This window comes from Mustelus asterias, chromosome 19, assembly GCF_964213995.1.
Source record: "Mustelus asterias chromosome 19, sMusAst1.hap1.1, whole genome shotgun sequence".
Classification (NCBI taxonomy): Eukaryota; Metazoa; Chordata; class Chondrichthyes; order Carcharhiniformes; family Triakidae; genus Mustelus; species Mustelus asterias.
In genome coordinates, this window is record NC_135819.1 from 9134797 (window position 1) to 9151860 (window position 17064).

General features: G+C 40.7%; 1 protein-coding gene across 1 annotated transcript in view; it reads left to right on the forward strand.

The window, feature by feature from the left end:
• The window catches only part of cacna1ab (calcium channel, voltage-dependent, P/Q type, alpha 1A subunit, b), a 572403-nt gene that overhangs the window by 485562 nt on the left and 69777 nt on the right, over positions 1 to 17064 (forward strand). The window contains exons 39-41 of the mRNA XM_078234782.1: positions 9784 to 9889; positions 11923 to 12030; positions 12442 to 12542. Of these exons, the coding sequence (XP_078090908.1) occupies positions 9784 to 9889; positions 11923 to 12030; positions 12442 to 12542 (315 nt within the window). The remainder of the gene's footprint in view (positions 1 to 9783; positions 9890 to 11922; positions 12031 to 12441; positions 12543 to 17064) is intronic.

Sequence of the window (17064 nt, forward strand, 5' to 3'; positions counted from 1 at the left end):
TACTACTCCTGTAATTTTTATCTTCCATTCCTGTGGGCCTTCATTTGCCTTCTCAGTGTTGCTCATGACATCAGCCCTTAGCACCAAAAAGACGTGAATGACTTTGATACGAATTAATGTTTAAAGGGTCGTGTAGATTTGTCTCCATAATCAGAAATCTGGGATCAAGCATTTGGTAATGAGGTGAGAATGGTGAATAATCCTGCACTTCCCTTGAACCAATTAATCCTGTCTTTCACAAGATTTTGACCCTGGACATACCCCTGTAGAACATAGAACAGTACAGCACAGAACAGGCCCTTCGGCCCACGATGTTGTGCCGAGCTTTATCTGAAACCAAGATCAAGCTATCCCACTCCCTATCATCCTGGTGTGCTCCATGTGCCTATCCAATAACCGCACTGTAGGTGCCAGAGCATTTGAGTTAATACAGTTCATGTTCTAAAAGGTGAACCCCAGCAAATTTAAATCTGTTATCCTTGAAACTTAGAGAAATAGATCCTCAAAGGGGATGCATTTACCCACTTTCTACAAACTGTTTCATACAAAAGTTGTCTGATTTCAAGAAGAAATTAGATATATAGCTCTTGGGGCTAAAGGGATCAAAGGATATGGGAGGAAGGGGAGATCAGGATATTGAATTTGATGATCAGCCATGATTCAAATGAATGGCGGAGCAGCCTCGAAGGGCTGAATGGCCTCCTCCTGCTTCTAGTTTCTATGCTTCTATACATCTATAAATAGTTGCTTTCAACAAGATCAAGGTAACTTTTTACAAGTTGCTGCCGCTAATACAGCTGGCCTTTCCTTGGAACTACAGCACAGAAAGATTTCAGGAGTCTGACTTGGAGAAGTCAAGATTGGAGTGTTTTATAAGCAGGAGAGATGAAGTAGATATTGCAACGGTGATAACATATAGTGATGAAACCAAATGTGGATTTTATTGCTCAGTTGAGGGTAATATGGGACACTGAAGATGTGAACTTGTGGGTTTAGCCTACACTGAGCAATTTCTCATGGGGAAGCTTCAATCGTGCTGTTACTGTCTTTGAGAAAGTTGTGGAACATCTTTGACTTGCTGTCTGAAGCAGCTAAATAGATAACAATAATAGATGCAAAGGGGAAAAGCTGGGTAATGTTAACATACAGATGGAAGCTGAGCCATGGATGCGGCCAACAGCAAGCAGTATGTAAACTAGAAATTGGAGGCTAGCTAAAAATTTAAACTTGGAATATGCTGGACATGATAACGCAGACACAGTAGAGTATTTCCTGATAGGTGTGTAACCAATAAACAGCATTACTCATGAGGATGGAAGGATCAGTTGTACCAAAGTTGAAGGAGGGGTTGAGAAGTCTCAAGGATATTATTGGTAACTGTACAAGATGGTCTTGGTGCTGTGGGTAAGATGCGATCAATGATTCAAACAGGGAGTAATGGAATAGATGGGCTCAAGTATGTGGGGCTGTAGGAAGAAAGATCAGTGGGGGAAACACTGTCGGATAGAGTGGCAGAGCAAGAGATGTAAAGTATAATGTAATGTGAAAGGTGGGCAGTGTGAATGACAGAGACCAGAAAAAGCAAAAGGATTGTTATGTTTTTGATTGTGGTACCTTTCAAGATCAATCAGTACACATGTAGACACAGGAGGTGATTAACACAGCAAATGTTCCTTGTTGCTATCACAGCCAAACTAATGAGAAAACATGGATCCTCTGATCACACAATGCACTGGCTTACCAAGTACAGCAAGCCAAGCAAAACATATAATACATAACAAGGATTACAAAGGGGATTGGGATAGAGCGTGTACTGAAGAATGATAGACTGAGACAGCAGCTGGTTTAGGGGTCGTGATCCAGAGAAATATGCTCACAGCTGGGCATAGATTGTAGTCTTGAATTACATTTATGAATCATAGATAGCATATAGAAGAGCTTGAAATGACGGAGTTTAGAGCATGCCTGATGTGTTGTCAGTCACAATACATAGTTATACATAGAATCCTGGAATGGTTACAGCACAGGAAGTCATTTGGCCAGTTGTATCCATGCTGGCTCTCTCTGCAAGAACAACTCAGCTCGTCCCACTCCCCCACATTTTCCCTGTAGCCCCGCAATTTTTATCCAACCTTTTTGAAAATCACAATTGAATCTGCTTCCACCAGCTCTCAGGCAGTGCCTTCTTGATTCTAATCACTCCTTAAAACTGTAATTCTAAACTACGCACGAGACACATAATTTTCCATGTAGGAAATATGAGAGTGATATGTCGCTGTTTATTTAAATATTATGATGTGGAGATGCCGGCGTTGGACTGGGGTAAACACAGTAAGAGTTTTAACAACACCAGGTTAAAGTCCAACAGGTTTATTTGGTAGCAAATGCCATTAGCTTTCGGAGCCCTGCTCCTTCGTCAGATGGAGTGGATATCTGCTCTCAAACAGGGCATACAGAGACACAAAATCAAGTTACAGAATACTGATTAGAATGTGAATCTCGACAGCCAACCAGATCTTAAAGATACAGACAATGTGAGTGGAGGGAGCATTAAGCACAGGACAGCCAATGAGATTCTGCATGTCCAGGAGGCAAGCTTTGGGGGTTACTGATAGTGTGACATAAATCCAACATCCCGGTTTAGGCCGCCCTCATGTGTGCGGAACTTGGCTATCAGTTTCTGCTCAGCGACTCTGCGCTGTCGTGTGTCGTGAAGGCCGCCTTGGAGAACGCTTACCCGATGATCAGAGGCTGAATGCCTGGTTGGCTGTAGAGATTCGCATTCTAATCAGTATTCTGTAACTTGATTTTGTGTCTCTGTGTGCCCTGTTTGAGAGCAGATATCCACTCCATCTGACGAAGGAGCAGTGCTCCGAAAGCTAATGGCATTTGCTACCAAATAAACCTGTTGGACTTTACTCTGGTGTTGTTAAAACTCTTACTGTATTTAAATATTAGACAGAATGAAAGTAAAGAAAGACCATGGTTTGCCTGATAGTCCATAATCTATGTGGCAGTCGATGTCTGGATGCTTCCAAATTGACATTGAGGGATGCTTTGTTTCCTGTAGAATTCCAAATTCCCAGGTTTTCAGCGTGATTCTTTGTTTGCTTGGGAAGGAATCTGTCAGAGGTGCAGGTATTGGCTGGTCAGCAACTCGCGCTGATCTCAGACCTGCAGTATGAGTGGTAGTTCTTACAACAATCAGAAGACAAGTAGCAAAATTGATAGCAAACTGACTACAAAATAGAAAACAGAGTAGGGGGTTAAAGATAGTTTGTCGGACTAGCAGATTAGAAATGACGAGGATTGGTGCCAGTCCCACTGTTATTCACCAATTATTCAAATTTCCAGAGGATGCTAATTTGCGGGGGTTTGTCAATACCGAAGAAACTGTGATAAGAAGACATTAATAAACATGCAGAATGGATGTGCAAATGCTAAATTGATTTCTATACCAATAAGTGTGAAGTGGTGCATTTTGGTAGGAGGAATTAGGATGCTATATATTCCTTGAAAAATAGGAGTCCATTTGGTGATTCTCAAATCATTAAAGTTAGGAAAGCAGGTTAATAAAGCCTTTAAAATGTTAACAATGCAGGGTACATTTCTAGAGGAATATAACTGAAATGCAGGGAAGTTATGTCAATTGATTTAGAATCTTGGTTAGACCACATGTAGGAGTGCACAAATATGGCCTCCATCTTGCACAAAAGGCTATAGAAGCGCTGGAGAAGGTGCAAAAGTAGATTCACAAAGATGATACCGGAACTGAGAAGTGATAATTATCGGGAGTGGCTGAAGAGGAGAGAGCTCTTTTTCCCTAGGTCTGTACAGTGGCCTGATGGAGCTCTTTAAAATTCTCAGGTGTTCAACACTTCAAGTGTCCTACACTTGTAGGAGAATATGAAACTAGGGACTACAAATATAAAATAATCATTAATGAATCGAATGGGAATTCAGGAGAAATTTCATTAACTAGGGAGTGGTTAGAATTTTCAATTTATTGCTGCTTTGAAAGAGTTGAGGCGAATTGCAGAGATGCATTTAAGGAAAAGTGTACATGTACAGCTATGTGCATGAGGGAGAAAGAAATAGTAGGATATATTGAGAGGGTGAGATGAAATAAAGTGAGAGGAGCCATTATAGGTCTGTTGGGCTGAATGGCCTGTTTCTGTCCAGTAAATTCTGTGAAACTCGATGGCGAATAGCAACTGTGATCCTTTCTATAGACTGTTCACACAGTCCAGGCTACTCATTCAGTGAGTCTCACTCCAAATTCACCATGAAACATCAAGGTAATGTTGGTCATTTTGTTAGGAATGCTGAAATTAGACATGGAAGCACATCAAACCTGAATTGGAAGACAGGGCATGACAAAATTGAAAGCAAAAGAAACAAAATAATTTCAACTTTAGGAAAGTAGGGATTGGCAATGGGAGCTCAGCAGGCACCATCTTGCTTATTTAACAGCACAGATGAAATTAATTTGAATATAGCAATGGCTATAGGTAAAGGTTAACCAGCTGGTAACCAATGCAAAGTTCAGCTACTAATGTTGGTCATGCTGAGAGGTAGAAATAGAAAACAAAAGCCAAGTATCCTTCCTACTCCCCTCAGGGTGTGGAACAGTTCAAAGGGAGAGAGAATCTTATCAGGTCAATGGTGACCCATGTCCTCATGCCCAGCTTTGGTCCGGGGGCAGATCATGTTTGTCCTCCCAGCAACAACATTGGAAAGAGAGGGATTTCATACTCATGAAGAATATTTCTTTAAAAAATCCGCTCCTTCGTTCTTTCAAAGTATTCCAACATATTTACTGATAGCTTATCATTTGATTCCTGACTGATTAACAACCAATACAGAATGCTAACGTCAGTAGAGATATTTACATATTTACATATAGCATTCAGTGCACTGAGTCAGACTCACAAAAAGACTCATAAAAAGCTGCAAAGAGTGGTTATATGAAGGTGTAATCATGCAGTGCTAATGTCACAATGGATTATTTAGCTCTGTGTCATGTGATGGCCATGATGTGGAGATGCTACATGATGTGTCATGTGATGGCACCAGCTTTGGCCTCCCCGTTGCATGTTCCCATATCCCACTTAATTAACTGAGTTTGAAAATTCATTCAAGATGAAAAATCATGTTTTTTACATAGGTGGCACACTGATTTTGCCAGGGGCCATCAGAAAGTGTGTCTCTATTTTGTTTTGTTTATAGGGAAGGACAATTCACGTGTATATAAATAGAATCCACATTAGTTTAGGTTACCAAATTCCCCAGATCACATTGCTGTCATGCTTTAGAAATCACTCCACTATATATATTTAGATCATAGCCGATTAAGTTTTCTTCAATTTATCTACCCCCCTCAGCTGAAGTGTGAGGATATAAAGTTTACCCCAAACAGTAGTTAATCATAATATGCCAGTCTGTTTTATATTAGCCACCTGGGCAGAAGATAAGGGCTGATATTTGGTCACATTGTCCCTCAGCATGTGGAATTGTTGGAATTTTCCAACTGAATGTTAGCTTACTGATTCCCCTCAAATATACCAGACAGTGCAACTTAAGTCCTCCCATTGGTGTTGGGATGTCAGTCAATACTTGCATTGCAACTGGGCAGTCCCAGAATCAAGTCATAAGGTTTTCTTGTCATTGACTTATCACCTGTATCATGTTGAATGCCCTTAGAAAGATGGAATTGCATTCTTTGGCATATCAGGAATGGGACTGGACCTCAGAAACAGGTTACAAATTTTTGTACTTTGAACCATCTGGGCCTTGCAATTTGAGAAAGGCTATTTGAAGGAAGACATCGGAAGGGAGTTTGAAGGGAGACGACAATACTTCTAACTGAATACTGTAAATTTTAAAAAGGCAAATCTTCCATTCAATTATATTCTTATAATTGCTTAATTGTTCCCCCTTCTCGACATGATCTCCCTCTTTCCCATGCCCCTTTCTGGCTCACCACAGCTGGGGTTCTGCAACTTGTTCGGAAAGAGTGAGAGCAGCCTAGCTTACCTCTCTGCTTACCTCCAAACTAAAAGCAAAATACTGCTTTCGGTAAATACTGAAATCTGAAATAAAAGAGAAAATTCTGGAAAAACTCAACAGGCCTAGCAGCAGCTGTTGACCGAGAAACTGTGGAGTTGTTTGGTGGGATTTTCCTCTCCCTCCGTGGTGTGTTTCATGGCAGCGGGAGGCAGTGCAGTGCTCGCTGGCAGTGGGATCTTATGGTCCCGTCGTTGTCAACAGGGGTTCCCAATGAATGCACCCTTGGCTGCCGAGAAACCCAGTGTAGGGGTGCGCTGTCAGCGGGACCATAAGATTCCGCCAGTGTAAACACACGCAAGATTTCTGCGAATGTTTTGAGTCCTTATGACTTCTTCAGTGTATACGGGCTCGAAATGTTAACGTTGTTTCTCTGTCCACAGATACTGCCAGACCTACTGAGGTTTTCAGTGTTTTCTGTTTTTATCCCTGATCACCTCTCCACCTTTCAGGGGCTGTCCTTCCTCTTTGCTCGATGCGCCCCTTAGGGGCCATGATTCAAATCAAAAAATTGTTGATGAGCAGTCGTGGCTGATCTTGTTTCTTACCCCAGTAGAATTATTCCTCCCATCTTGTTCTTCCCTGGATGGTCCAAGTTTAAAAATGTTCCCTCCCCATTCACTATTAAGCTCTCCACTCCCCTTTGTTCCATACCTTGTGTGTTGACCCTTTACATGACCTCAAAAATAAGCAGTTCAGTTAGTACTTTAGCTGTTTCCACAGCTGAATGATATCAAACAATGATTAAGTACTCCATGAACCATTCTCTTTGTGATCCCACATCTTGCTCAGCCAGTCTCAAATAAGCATAAAGCAGAGCATAGATATGTTTATTATTTATTGTATTATTAAGACCAACCCTTCCCAATGAGTTCTCAACCAAAAGCAGGGCTCCCCTCCCTTGGTTAAACACTCCCCCCATTATAGAGCTGCAATATAGACCAGAAAGATTATGGGTTCAATAGCAAATATGTGAGCAGACTTCTGATTGCAAAATTGAATTAGATCTAGAAGTGAGAAATAAAACTAAAAATAGCAAAAATAAATAATCCCAAAATTAAACATTCATATAAATAAAGGTAGAATACTAGAGAAGCTAGAATCTGAAAGAAAAACAGAAAAATGCTAGAAAGACTCAGCATGTGGCAGCATCTGTGGAGAAAGAAACAGTTAACATTTCGAGGCTTTATGGCTCTTCAGAGTTAAAGAGGGAGAAATGTGATGGATTATATACCGTATAAGAGAGAGTGGAGCAGCTGGATCAGAGTACAAGGTCAGTGATTGGTGGGAGTTAGAAACGATAGCAGCAAAAATGTGCATTAAACATTCATAAACCAGCTAGCTTGCAAAAACTCCACAACTTGTGGCTAATTCCCCAGTGAAAGTGACACAAAGTAACACAATATTCACAAAATCAACAGATAAGGTATTGAAATGGAGCCAGGCTAGCCTCTTCATTTTGGTTTGCACAAAGAACCCTATCAATACAGATCAAATTTCCATCTTCCGGCACCACCACCAGTGGATTCCCAATGAACTTTTCCCTCTTACCTTCCCATGTTTACATTTTCCTTTGTGATTATCTTGTTATATCCATGGGCTTTTCCTGATGTCCTCTAATCCTTTCTGACATTTCCTGTTCTTCCAAACAATGCTGCTTATCTTGAAATTCTGTGCTGATGGGAAGAATGCCTCTGTAACATCTTTCGATGTCCCCTAATCTCTAAACCAATTTTTGAGGTATTGTGTGAACAAACCTATAGATCTTTTTTTTATTTTACCTGTATAATTATAAAGCCCACCCATTTACTCATATTTAGAGATGAGTTCCTTCGAGTCGTGCCCAGCCATCTTTATCTGCTTCACCAATGACCTCTGTTCCATCATAGGGTCAAAAGTGGGAATGTTCACGGATGATTTCACAATGTTCAGTATAATTTGCAACTCCTCGTAAAGCAGTGTCCATATGCAGCAAGACCTGGACAATATCCAGGCTTGGGCTGATAAATGACAAGTAACATTTGCACCACGTAAGTGCCAGGCAATGACTATCTCCAACAAGAGAGAATCTAATCATCTTCTCTTGATGTTCAAGACCATTATCATTGCTGAATTTCATCAACATTCTTGGAAGGGAACACTTTCCACTTGCCTAAATGAGTGTAGCTCCAACTACTTTGACCATCCAGAACAGTCCACTTGATTGGTCCCCAATCACCACCTTAAAAATTCACTCCCACCATCACCAGCGCAATGTGGCAGTGTACCGTCTACAAAATACAGCAAGTTGGCAAGGTCCTTCAACAGCACCTTCCAAATCCACTGTTACCCAGAAGAACATGGGCAGCAGATCCATAGGAAAACCACCACATGCAATTTCCCCTTCAAGTCACATTCCACCCTGATTTAGAATTACATCATCGTTCTCAAAGGTGGGAAGTTGAATGCAAAATTAGGTAGTGTGATATGATCCACCTCAGGAGATGTCTAGAGATGTGATCCTGTGTCCTATCTGTGTCACATGGTAGTGCAGTGAGTTCAATCATTCCTGAGAGCTGTCCTCTGAGTCATGACATTGTTTGGAATTGTGGTCCTGGATCAAAAGTTAACAACACTGTAATGAACAGGACCTGTGTACCTAAAGGGTGTTGCATCTTGCAGCACAAATAGCTTGATTTAGCCAGCCTCCAAATTTTCTGTGTGTCAGATCTCTCACATTGGTTGAGAGCTTTTGAAAATAATGACATGATTACATACTTCTGTTGATCAAGACTGACACACCTGAAGACCAACTGCAAATACTGATATTGACACACTGAGGACCAACAGTTCCCTGTCCTAACTTCAGTGTTTCATAGGAACACAAGGTTATCACTACAGGGATCTTTTCATCAATGTACAGAAGTAGAAATGTGTCGGTAATGCAATATATAGAAATCCTTCACAACCCTAGGATACCATCAAGGAACCCGAGTTGGAAGATGTATGTCTTAAGTGAGTGCCACTATTCCTTAAATTCAGCACTACTTGATTTCTGGATACTTCTTCAAATATCTCTGCCATTTTCAGCTCTCACTGTCTCATCCTCCCTCTCTCATGCTGCCTCTGCCAACCTTCTTTTCCCCATTATCTCTCGCACTCTTTCTGTCTCCCTCCCACCATTATTTGCATTACACTTTCCACAAAAATAACCTTCAAACCATTTCATAGTTTCCAGCTTTAATTGTATCAAATGCACAATCTTTGTCCATCCCTAATACACTCAAGAACCTCTGGATGCTGCTATTAATTATCCTTGAATAATGCTCCATTGCATTGAGAGAGCAGATTTTGAGCAATAGCATTTATAGCATAGCTGTGAATGAAACACAATGTCTTATCCTTAGAAGCTTCTGTGTGAACTTGACTGCACTGCTTGTCCTGTGGGGTACTTGTGCTGCATGCTGCATGCATCCGCATCACTTGTGTTTGTTAACTGGATGTCAGTACCTCAAGTGGAACTGGGAATGACCATTGCACTGTTTACTGTTCCACGGATTATTTGTGTGCATCGTGTCAAATTGCAATGATGACCTGCGTACTTGCATCTGTACACAAATGGAATGAGCTGGTTGACAATGTTTAAACTAAAATGAAAGGAACCTCCAAGTGCTTTGCGATGACTCAGCCAAACAGCAAATGGTTTGGGCTAGGTTTGTTGTGATTGGTTCCCTGCAGAGGCTCTTGCGAATGGACTTACCGGTTGCTGATGACAACAGCGTACACTTCAACTCCACGCTCATGGCACTAATTAGGACAGCCTTGGACATCAAAATAGCAAAAGGTACAGTGTGGATTTATCTATTGTCATGTTCCTGCAGGCCATGGTCATTGCTACTACAGTGCATGGTTAACAAAGAAAAGTTAGTGAAGATCTTTACATACTAGGTGTCCAATCTTGCATTGCGTAATTATTTCGTGTTACCAAGTAGATGAAAGATGGGGCATTCATTTATTGTGTATCCCAACTTTTGTTTGGAGGCTCCACTGACACGTCTTTTCACTGTGTCAACGACCCCAAAAGGGGGTTCACATCTCATGTCCATAACCTAGCGCAAGGGTCAATGACCATTCTAACCTGAAAAGTCTTGCCACAAGTCGAAAATTTCTAAGCCAAATACTTGTCAAATTGGCAAGTGTCTCTGGTAGAATGCATAATTTTCATCAATCATAGAATACGTGTATTAAATTTATGTATCAATAGAAAAAAATCGAAAAAGATCAAAGTTAATATCACAGATTTTGAATTTTTTAAACGTGATCTTGTCAGTAAACTCATCTTTAAAACAAACTTTAACTTAGATGCATAGAATTAAGACAATTGTGTCAGCAATTAATTCTCACAATAAAAAGGCTTTGAATAGCATTCATAATTATTTATCAACTCAGCTATATTGAAACAATAATGATGACAACTGTAAAACCTATTCTTCAAACTAAACAACAATGATGTCAGTCTCCCACTTCAATAGATTTAGAGCACAGTGATACCTTTCATTAAAATGATTCTCTGAAACTGTAACGTGCAGCATAATGATGAGCATTTTATCCCCACAATAACAACACGGCTCCTACTTTTCCTTGTCTTAATTTTGTTTAGGCTTTTTTCATGTTCATAAAATCCAGCCAGAAAGATTTGGGGCCACAAATCAGGTGTTTGGAGTCACAGCTTGCAGACCACTGACCTAACCTGACAACTCAGTCCAATACTGAGGGAATGCTGTGTTGCGGGAGATGCCATCCTTTAGATACATAATTAACCTAAGACTTTTTGTGCCGAATGCTTCAGGTGGAGGCTAGCCTTGAGTAGATTGTTCTTCTGGTACCCTCCCTCGGCCAAAGCACAAAAACTCAGACTTAACTGGTGATTCCACCTGCTACCATTTTTCAGCTCTTGCCATGTACACAAAAGGCAGTAGCCATGACTGCACTTCACATTAATTAATTGCTTCTGAAAGATGCGTTAAGACACTAAATAAAAGTAAGTTGTTTCTGTCCCAGGCGGGAAAATATTCAGCAGCCAGACCTCTTTTAATTTCATTCTAACAACAACTGCTAGAAAGTTTAGGGAAGCTGTTATGATTCTGCCTCCTTCATTATGGGAAATGTCTAACCTCTACTCAGCATCTCTCTATTCCAACACAACTCATACTAATAACCCACCCTGAAGGGGCAAATCATAGGCGTAGATCTGTGTTTGATGCACAAAGACGGTGCTCTAACACAAAACCTCTGTACCCCAAATACCAACTACTTAATTTTAAATATAAATAGAAATACCATCATGGTTATGTATCACAGCTGCTTCACTTATGTATTACAGACTGCCAAGTAACATGGGGAAGCTTGCCATCTGTTCTCTATGCACATGAAGAAGAGGATAGGGGTGGCACAGTGGTTAGCACTGCTGCCTCATAGTGCCAGGGATCTGGGTTCAATTCCGGCCTTGGGTCACTGTGTGAAGTTCGCGCATTTTCCCCGTGTCTGCGTGGGTTTCCTCTGGGTGCGCCAGTTTCCTCCCACAGTCCAAAGATGTGCGGGTTAGGTTGATTGGCCATGCTAAATTGCCCCTTAGTGTCAGGGGGGTTAGCAGGGTAAATATGTGGGGTTACGGGAATAGGACCTGGGTGGGATTATGGTTGGTGCTGACTCGATGGGCCGAATGGCCGCCTCCTGCACTGTAGGGATTCTATGATTAACATATGGCGCATAGAGAAAATCCTGCTCCATTGTGGTTGCCATAAAAACATTTTTACAACGATTGCAGCCTCATTAAGACTTACTCCAAAATGTTCTACCAATCTGTTTCCTTGTTAGGAGGAGCTGATAAACACCAAATGGACCGAGAGTTGAGAAAGGAGATGATGTCTATCTGGCCGAACCTCTCCCAGAAGACAATTGACCTACTAGTGACCCCTCACAAATGTAAGTGCAGTTATTATTAGAGTTTCTGTTTCTCCTGCATCACTACTTTACTCTTCATAGTGTGCCAACTGGAAGGACAGGTTCCTGCCATGTCACTGTCATTGCTATGTGTGAAGCAGGTGAGCGGCACTATTGGGAAGGAGTCAGGGTAATTTGCACTTGCTGATTTTATCTCCTGGTGTTGATCCTTGGTGTTGATAGAGTGGAGCCAGTTATCAAATTTTCTCAACTTCTTCGATATGCATGTGTGAAAATTAACAGATTTTAGAAAATTGAAAGAAGCATGAGTAAAAATTTACTAAATGTTTAGGAAAATAGTACATACAGGGGGAAGATGTAACCAACAATAAGCCCCAGCTCTTTGTTTCAATTTCCTAATTCCTCCTCTTGTCTCAATCTTCCTGCCTGCAGCAACTGATCTCACAGTGGGGAAGATCTATGCAGCTATGATGATCATGGAATACTATCGGCAAAGCAAAGCCAAAAAGCTGCAGCTACTCCGTGAGGAGCAGGTACTAGCATAGTGGAGAGAAATGATTGAATCGCAAATGATGTCATACTGTCCAAAAAGAACAAAACAGAGAATCACAGAGAAAGAAAAACAGCTTTCCTTAATTTGCTGTGCTTCCAATTCTGCTTGATGTATGCTTCTTACGCTTTCCCATCCATGCTGTTTCGCTTTAGATGTCACAGTAATAGAGAATAGAACATTTTTAACAGCACTGATCTCCCAACCTGGTTATTTATTTTTGCATCTCAGCAAATCTGGGGTATACAAACTGTGGCTCATGGGTCATACATGGCTGGCAAGTCCTGGCAGTACAGCCCATGCAGCCTCATGTTTCAATTTTCACACATTTCTCACTTGCTGGTTTGTTCTGTTTGAATTTTGTGGGCCTGGAGGTTCGGAAAGGGCTATCCTTAGCACTGTTGCACTGGGAACATGAGGATCTGTTAGCATCAGCAACTTGAGATATACCGGGAGCAAGAATTTCAACTTTCTATATGGTTTATGAGGATCCATGCTTACAGATCATGAAAACTCTCACACCTTCCAATACTCTTGCTGGAGTTAATTAAAATGATGGATATATGTATTTTTTTGCTTTTATTATAAATATTTTTAAAGTTTATATGGATGGATAAAAGCACCATCACCTCAGTGAAAAAGTGTTTGTCAAATAATTACTTTTTGGGAGAGGTGAAAATCAAGGAGCTCAAAAACACAAAGCATGTTTCAGCAACAAAATTAGAAAAAAATAGTTTTCTTTTTATACCCCTTTTGAAGGAAGAAGTTTGCTGTTTATTATTGGTTGAGCCTGTCGGATATCAGAAGTTTATCAATATCTATTGTTTAACCAATCCCTTGCTTTCTTCAGGAAATATTGTCTGGGGGTTTTCCATTTGTTCCCTGCTGGTTCCTTCCCTGCTTTTAATGTCTGCCGCATCTGGCCCCTTTTAAAATTTATTTTGAATGCATTGTGACCTCATATTGTTCACGTGCATGAGACTGAGTCAATTACTAGACTCAGCCTTAAGTCCATATTCTGCCCATGTAGTATTAAATTTTTGCCTCCATGATCAATGTTATAACCAGAGACATCAGGTTTTAGACATGTGTTCAACACCAGCAAACATTAATTGTACTCAAAGCACACATTGAAGCAATGGCGATAACATTTATATATGCCAGCATTTATATAATACTAGTTGGTCTCCCTTGACATCTGGAGGTGGAACACAGTTGCAGCATTAAGCTGCTATGATGAAGTTGTACTTAACCTGGCCTTAAGGTCACTGCTCAGACACTTTCTGTGATTTTATCAGACAGATCCTGTGGTCAATTAGAGGCTGATTGTTGAGGGATGTTTCTGTGCATTAGCAACTTACAGTTTCTGCTCTTGAGGAGAGGTCAGTTTAAAAATACAGAAAATTGGCATTTTTGGTAAGATTTTGACACTTTTTTGCTATCTGACTTTTTGAGGTATTTGAAGTGTGGTGGATACATGCTAAAGTATGGTTTTGTATAGTGGTAAGGTTCCATGTTCCCAGTAAGTAAGAGGTGGTGCTGTTTTATGGGGACATTCTGCAGCTTTAGTGGGGTAGGCATTTAACCGTTAAAGAATTCTAGAAAAGTGCACTTGTGGCACTTACAGGTCAGGCAGTCAATTAAGAAACTGCAGTATTAATTACAATACATATATTTGTTTTTATTATTTTTAACTTTGTAATAGAGAAAAGCTCAGAGGAGCAATGTTCCTCATAGTAGCAATAATGAGAGCTAAGAAAGGTTATGAAGAGAAAGAAGTTGGTTGTCAGAGGTAAGTATGAGATGTCTCATTTTCGTAGTAACAGTGCTCAGCTGAGTAACTGATTATAGAATAATCTGCTCTAAATACTGGTTCCTACTTCACCAAATCAGCTGAAAAACTTTCACACATCAACTCTTCATATGGAGGGCCAGGCAGATCCCTTGGTTCTCAGTTTTGTTTCAGGCAGTATATTGTTACTGCAATAAACACTCTAGGTTATAATATTTTTAGGAAGGAGCAAATAGAAAAGGAAAAGGAATACTTGAAATATTGATAGGTACAAGTGGAGAAGGGTGAATGGAATTACTATAACGTTAACCAGTCACCTTCCTTAAGCAGTATACTTGCATGCCTACAAGGGTAGAACTGTTGTGATTTATGAGTAACAAAATTGATCAAGTAAATGAAATAATTGTGGAACCACACCAGCAGAATAAATATACACCGATTAAAGAAGCAGCTACACTTCAGAGTGCTGTAGATAAATAAAGAAGTTACATTGAAGGAGAGGGCATAAGAATGAGTATGAGAATTACAAAAATGTTAAAAGGACAGTGACGTATTCTACAAATATATGACTAGAGATTTATTGAATGTGAATTGGGATCCTTGGGAGGAGAGGGTGGTGAGGCTATAGGGGATATGCCGAAACTTGTGAGGAGTGTTTACTAAGGAAAATATTCTATGACTCTATAAGAAAAACCCAGAACTGCTTATTAGCAAAATGAGGGTTGATATAAATTAAAGTATTAGGGAAGTTAGCCAAGATAAAGGATGACAAAATATCATAACTTAATAGGATACATGTGAGGATCGTGAGGAAAATAGGAGACAAAATAGCTGGCCTTAGCCAACCATTTTGTTGTCAGCTCCCCTGATGTGATATTCTGTTTACAAGCATCCTGAATTTATAATGCATATCAGATAGATGATGGCCCGATACCCAAAGACCTTCAATACGGTGAAATGGCCACTGGCTGACGACCTGTTGGGCCTTCATACTCCACTCCAAGGACCGCAGCAAGTGAGATATGAAAATGCAGGTGTTGAGACTAACAACTGCGAGATAATCGTTGAGGGCTGTGGTTTCTGGAGACTGATTGTTTGGAAGGGCATTGAAGAGACAAGCAGAAACAAAATGCTCAGCTGCCCAAGAAGATGACCCAGAGAAAGCAGAGACCAGCGAATCGTGCACCTTCTCATGCAGCCATTGTCTTCCTCTACAACAAATATGGCAGAGACTGCCATGTCAGAATGGAGTTCCTAAACCACACCAGGCAATACTTAACACAGAGTTGGCCACAATGGTGAAAACCATGGTCGTGCAAGACAGAAGGCTGCTGCCATAGGTTAGATTTAAGGAAAGTGGCAACATATCATAATAATTGGAATAAAAGAAAATACACTGTGCAGTTTTGGACTAGGCAGCAAAGACCGTGAAGTCCCATATTGCACTACATTAATTGACTTGGGTTTTATTGTTGACCTCTTATCTTCAAGCTGGAGGTGATGTGGCAAATTGGTTGAGGTTCCCTCTGTTCAGAGAATTCTGGGTGACTGAATGAAGACAATGGAACTTGGTTATCATACGCTGCAAGATCAAATATCCTGCTAGTACCGACTGTCTATGTTCACATTGAAATATAGTCACTTGGGAGCAGTACTTGACAACAAGCAGCTATAAAACCATGAAGTTAGAACCTTCAGGAGAACAAGAGAGAAATTCGAGAGAGGTTAAAGAAAATTGCGATATTTAGATCGTCACATTGCTTCACATTAATTATGAAGCTGTCAAGACAACTTCCCAAATGTTTAAGACTCTAATAAAGCATCTTTATTACTGGACAGAACGTTATTTACATTATCCTGTGGTAGTGAGGTATAAAACTATTATTGTAAAAATGACTTATATTCTGATCAGAGATGACCTCAAGAAGCACTGAGCTAATGTGATTGAGATGTTTAAAATAGTGACAGGAATTGACAGGGTAGATCGGGAACAACAAATTAGGGGAATCCAAAACCCGGAAGTGAGGGGCACAGGCCCAGAAATTTCAGGCCTCCCATTTTAGGATACATGGGGAGGGCTCAGGTTTAATTCCCTGCACAAAGATGTTCAAGGATGTGCATTGGACTTGAATAACATCATGTCAGTACGGTGAAAATTGAAGTTAGATCAGATAGCTGTTATTTCCACAGCATTCTTCACAAAAGGGCAGACTGGGATGGGGAGGGGAGGGGGCGAGAGGGCAGTGAAGGATTGCTCCCAGGAAGGCAGGGATATAGGGCCCTGCGTGAGGAGGTTGGTTCCTCAGGCTGGGGTGTATGTACAGTGGAGAGAGAATGTCTGCCTCAATTCCAAAGATAAGAGATTGGATCACGGGAAAAGACCAGTTCTGAGAATAAGGAATTGGGCCTCGGAAGGATTGGTTCTAAGGGTAAGAAAGGAATGAGGAGAGAATGAAGACCTCAGCACGGAATGGGCCTCTGAGGGGGGAGTGCGAGTAGCCGATTGTGCTGTGCATGTTTAGCATTGGGGAAAATGAAAATCAAGAATAGGTCCTATTTTTATAAATAATTCTGCAGCTTAAATGTTCCTGTGCTCCTGATATCTGCCTGTCCAGCTTTTCCAATATTACAGGCAGCATGCTTCTGACCAGAAATATTCTTTCTGCTCTCCACTTATTGAAGGCTTATGAGTTACTAAGTACCTGCAAAACAG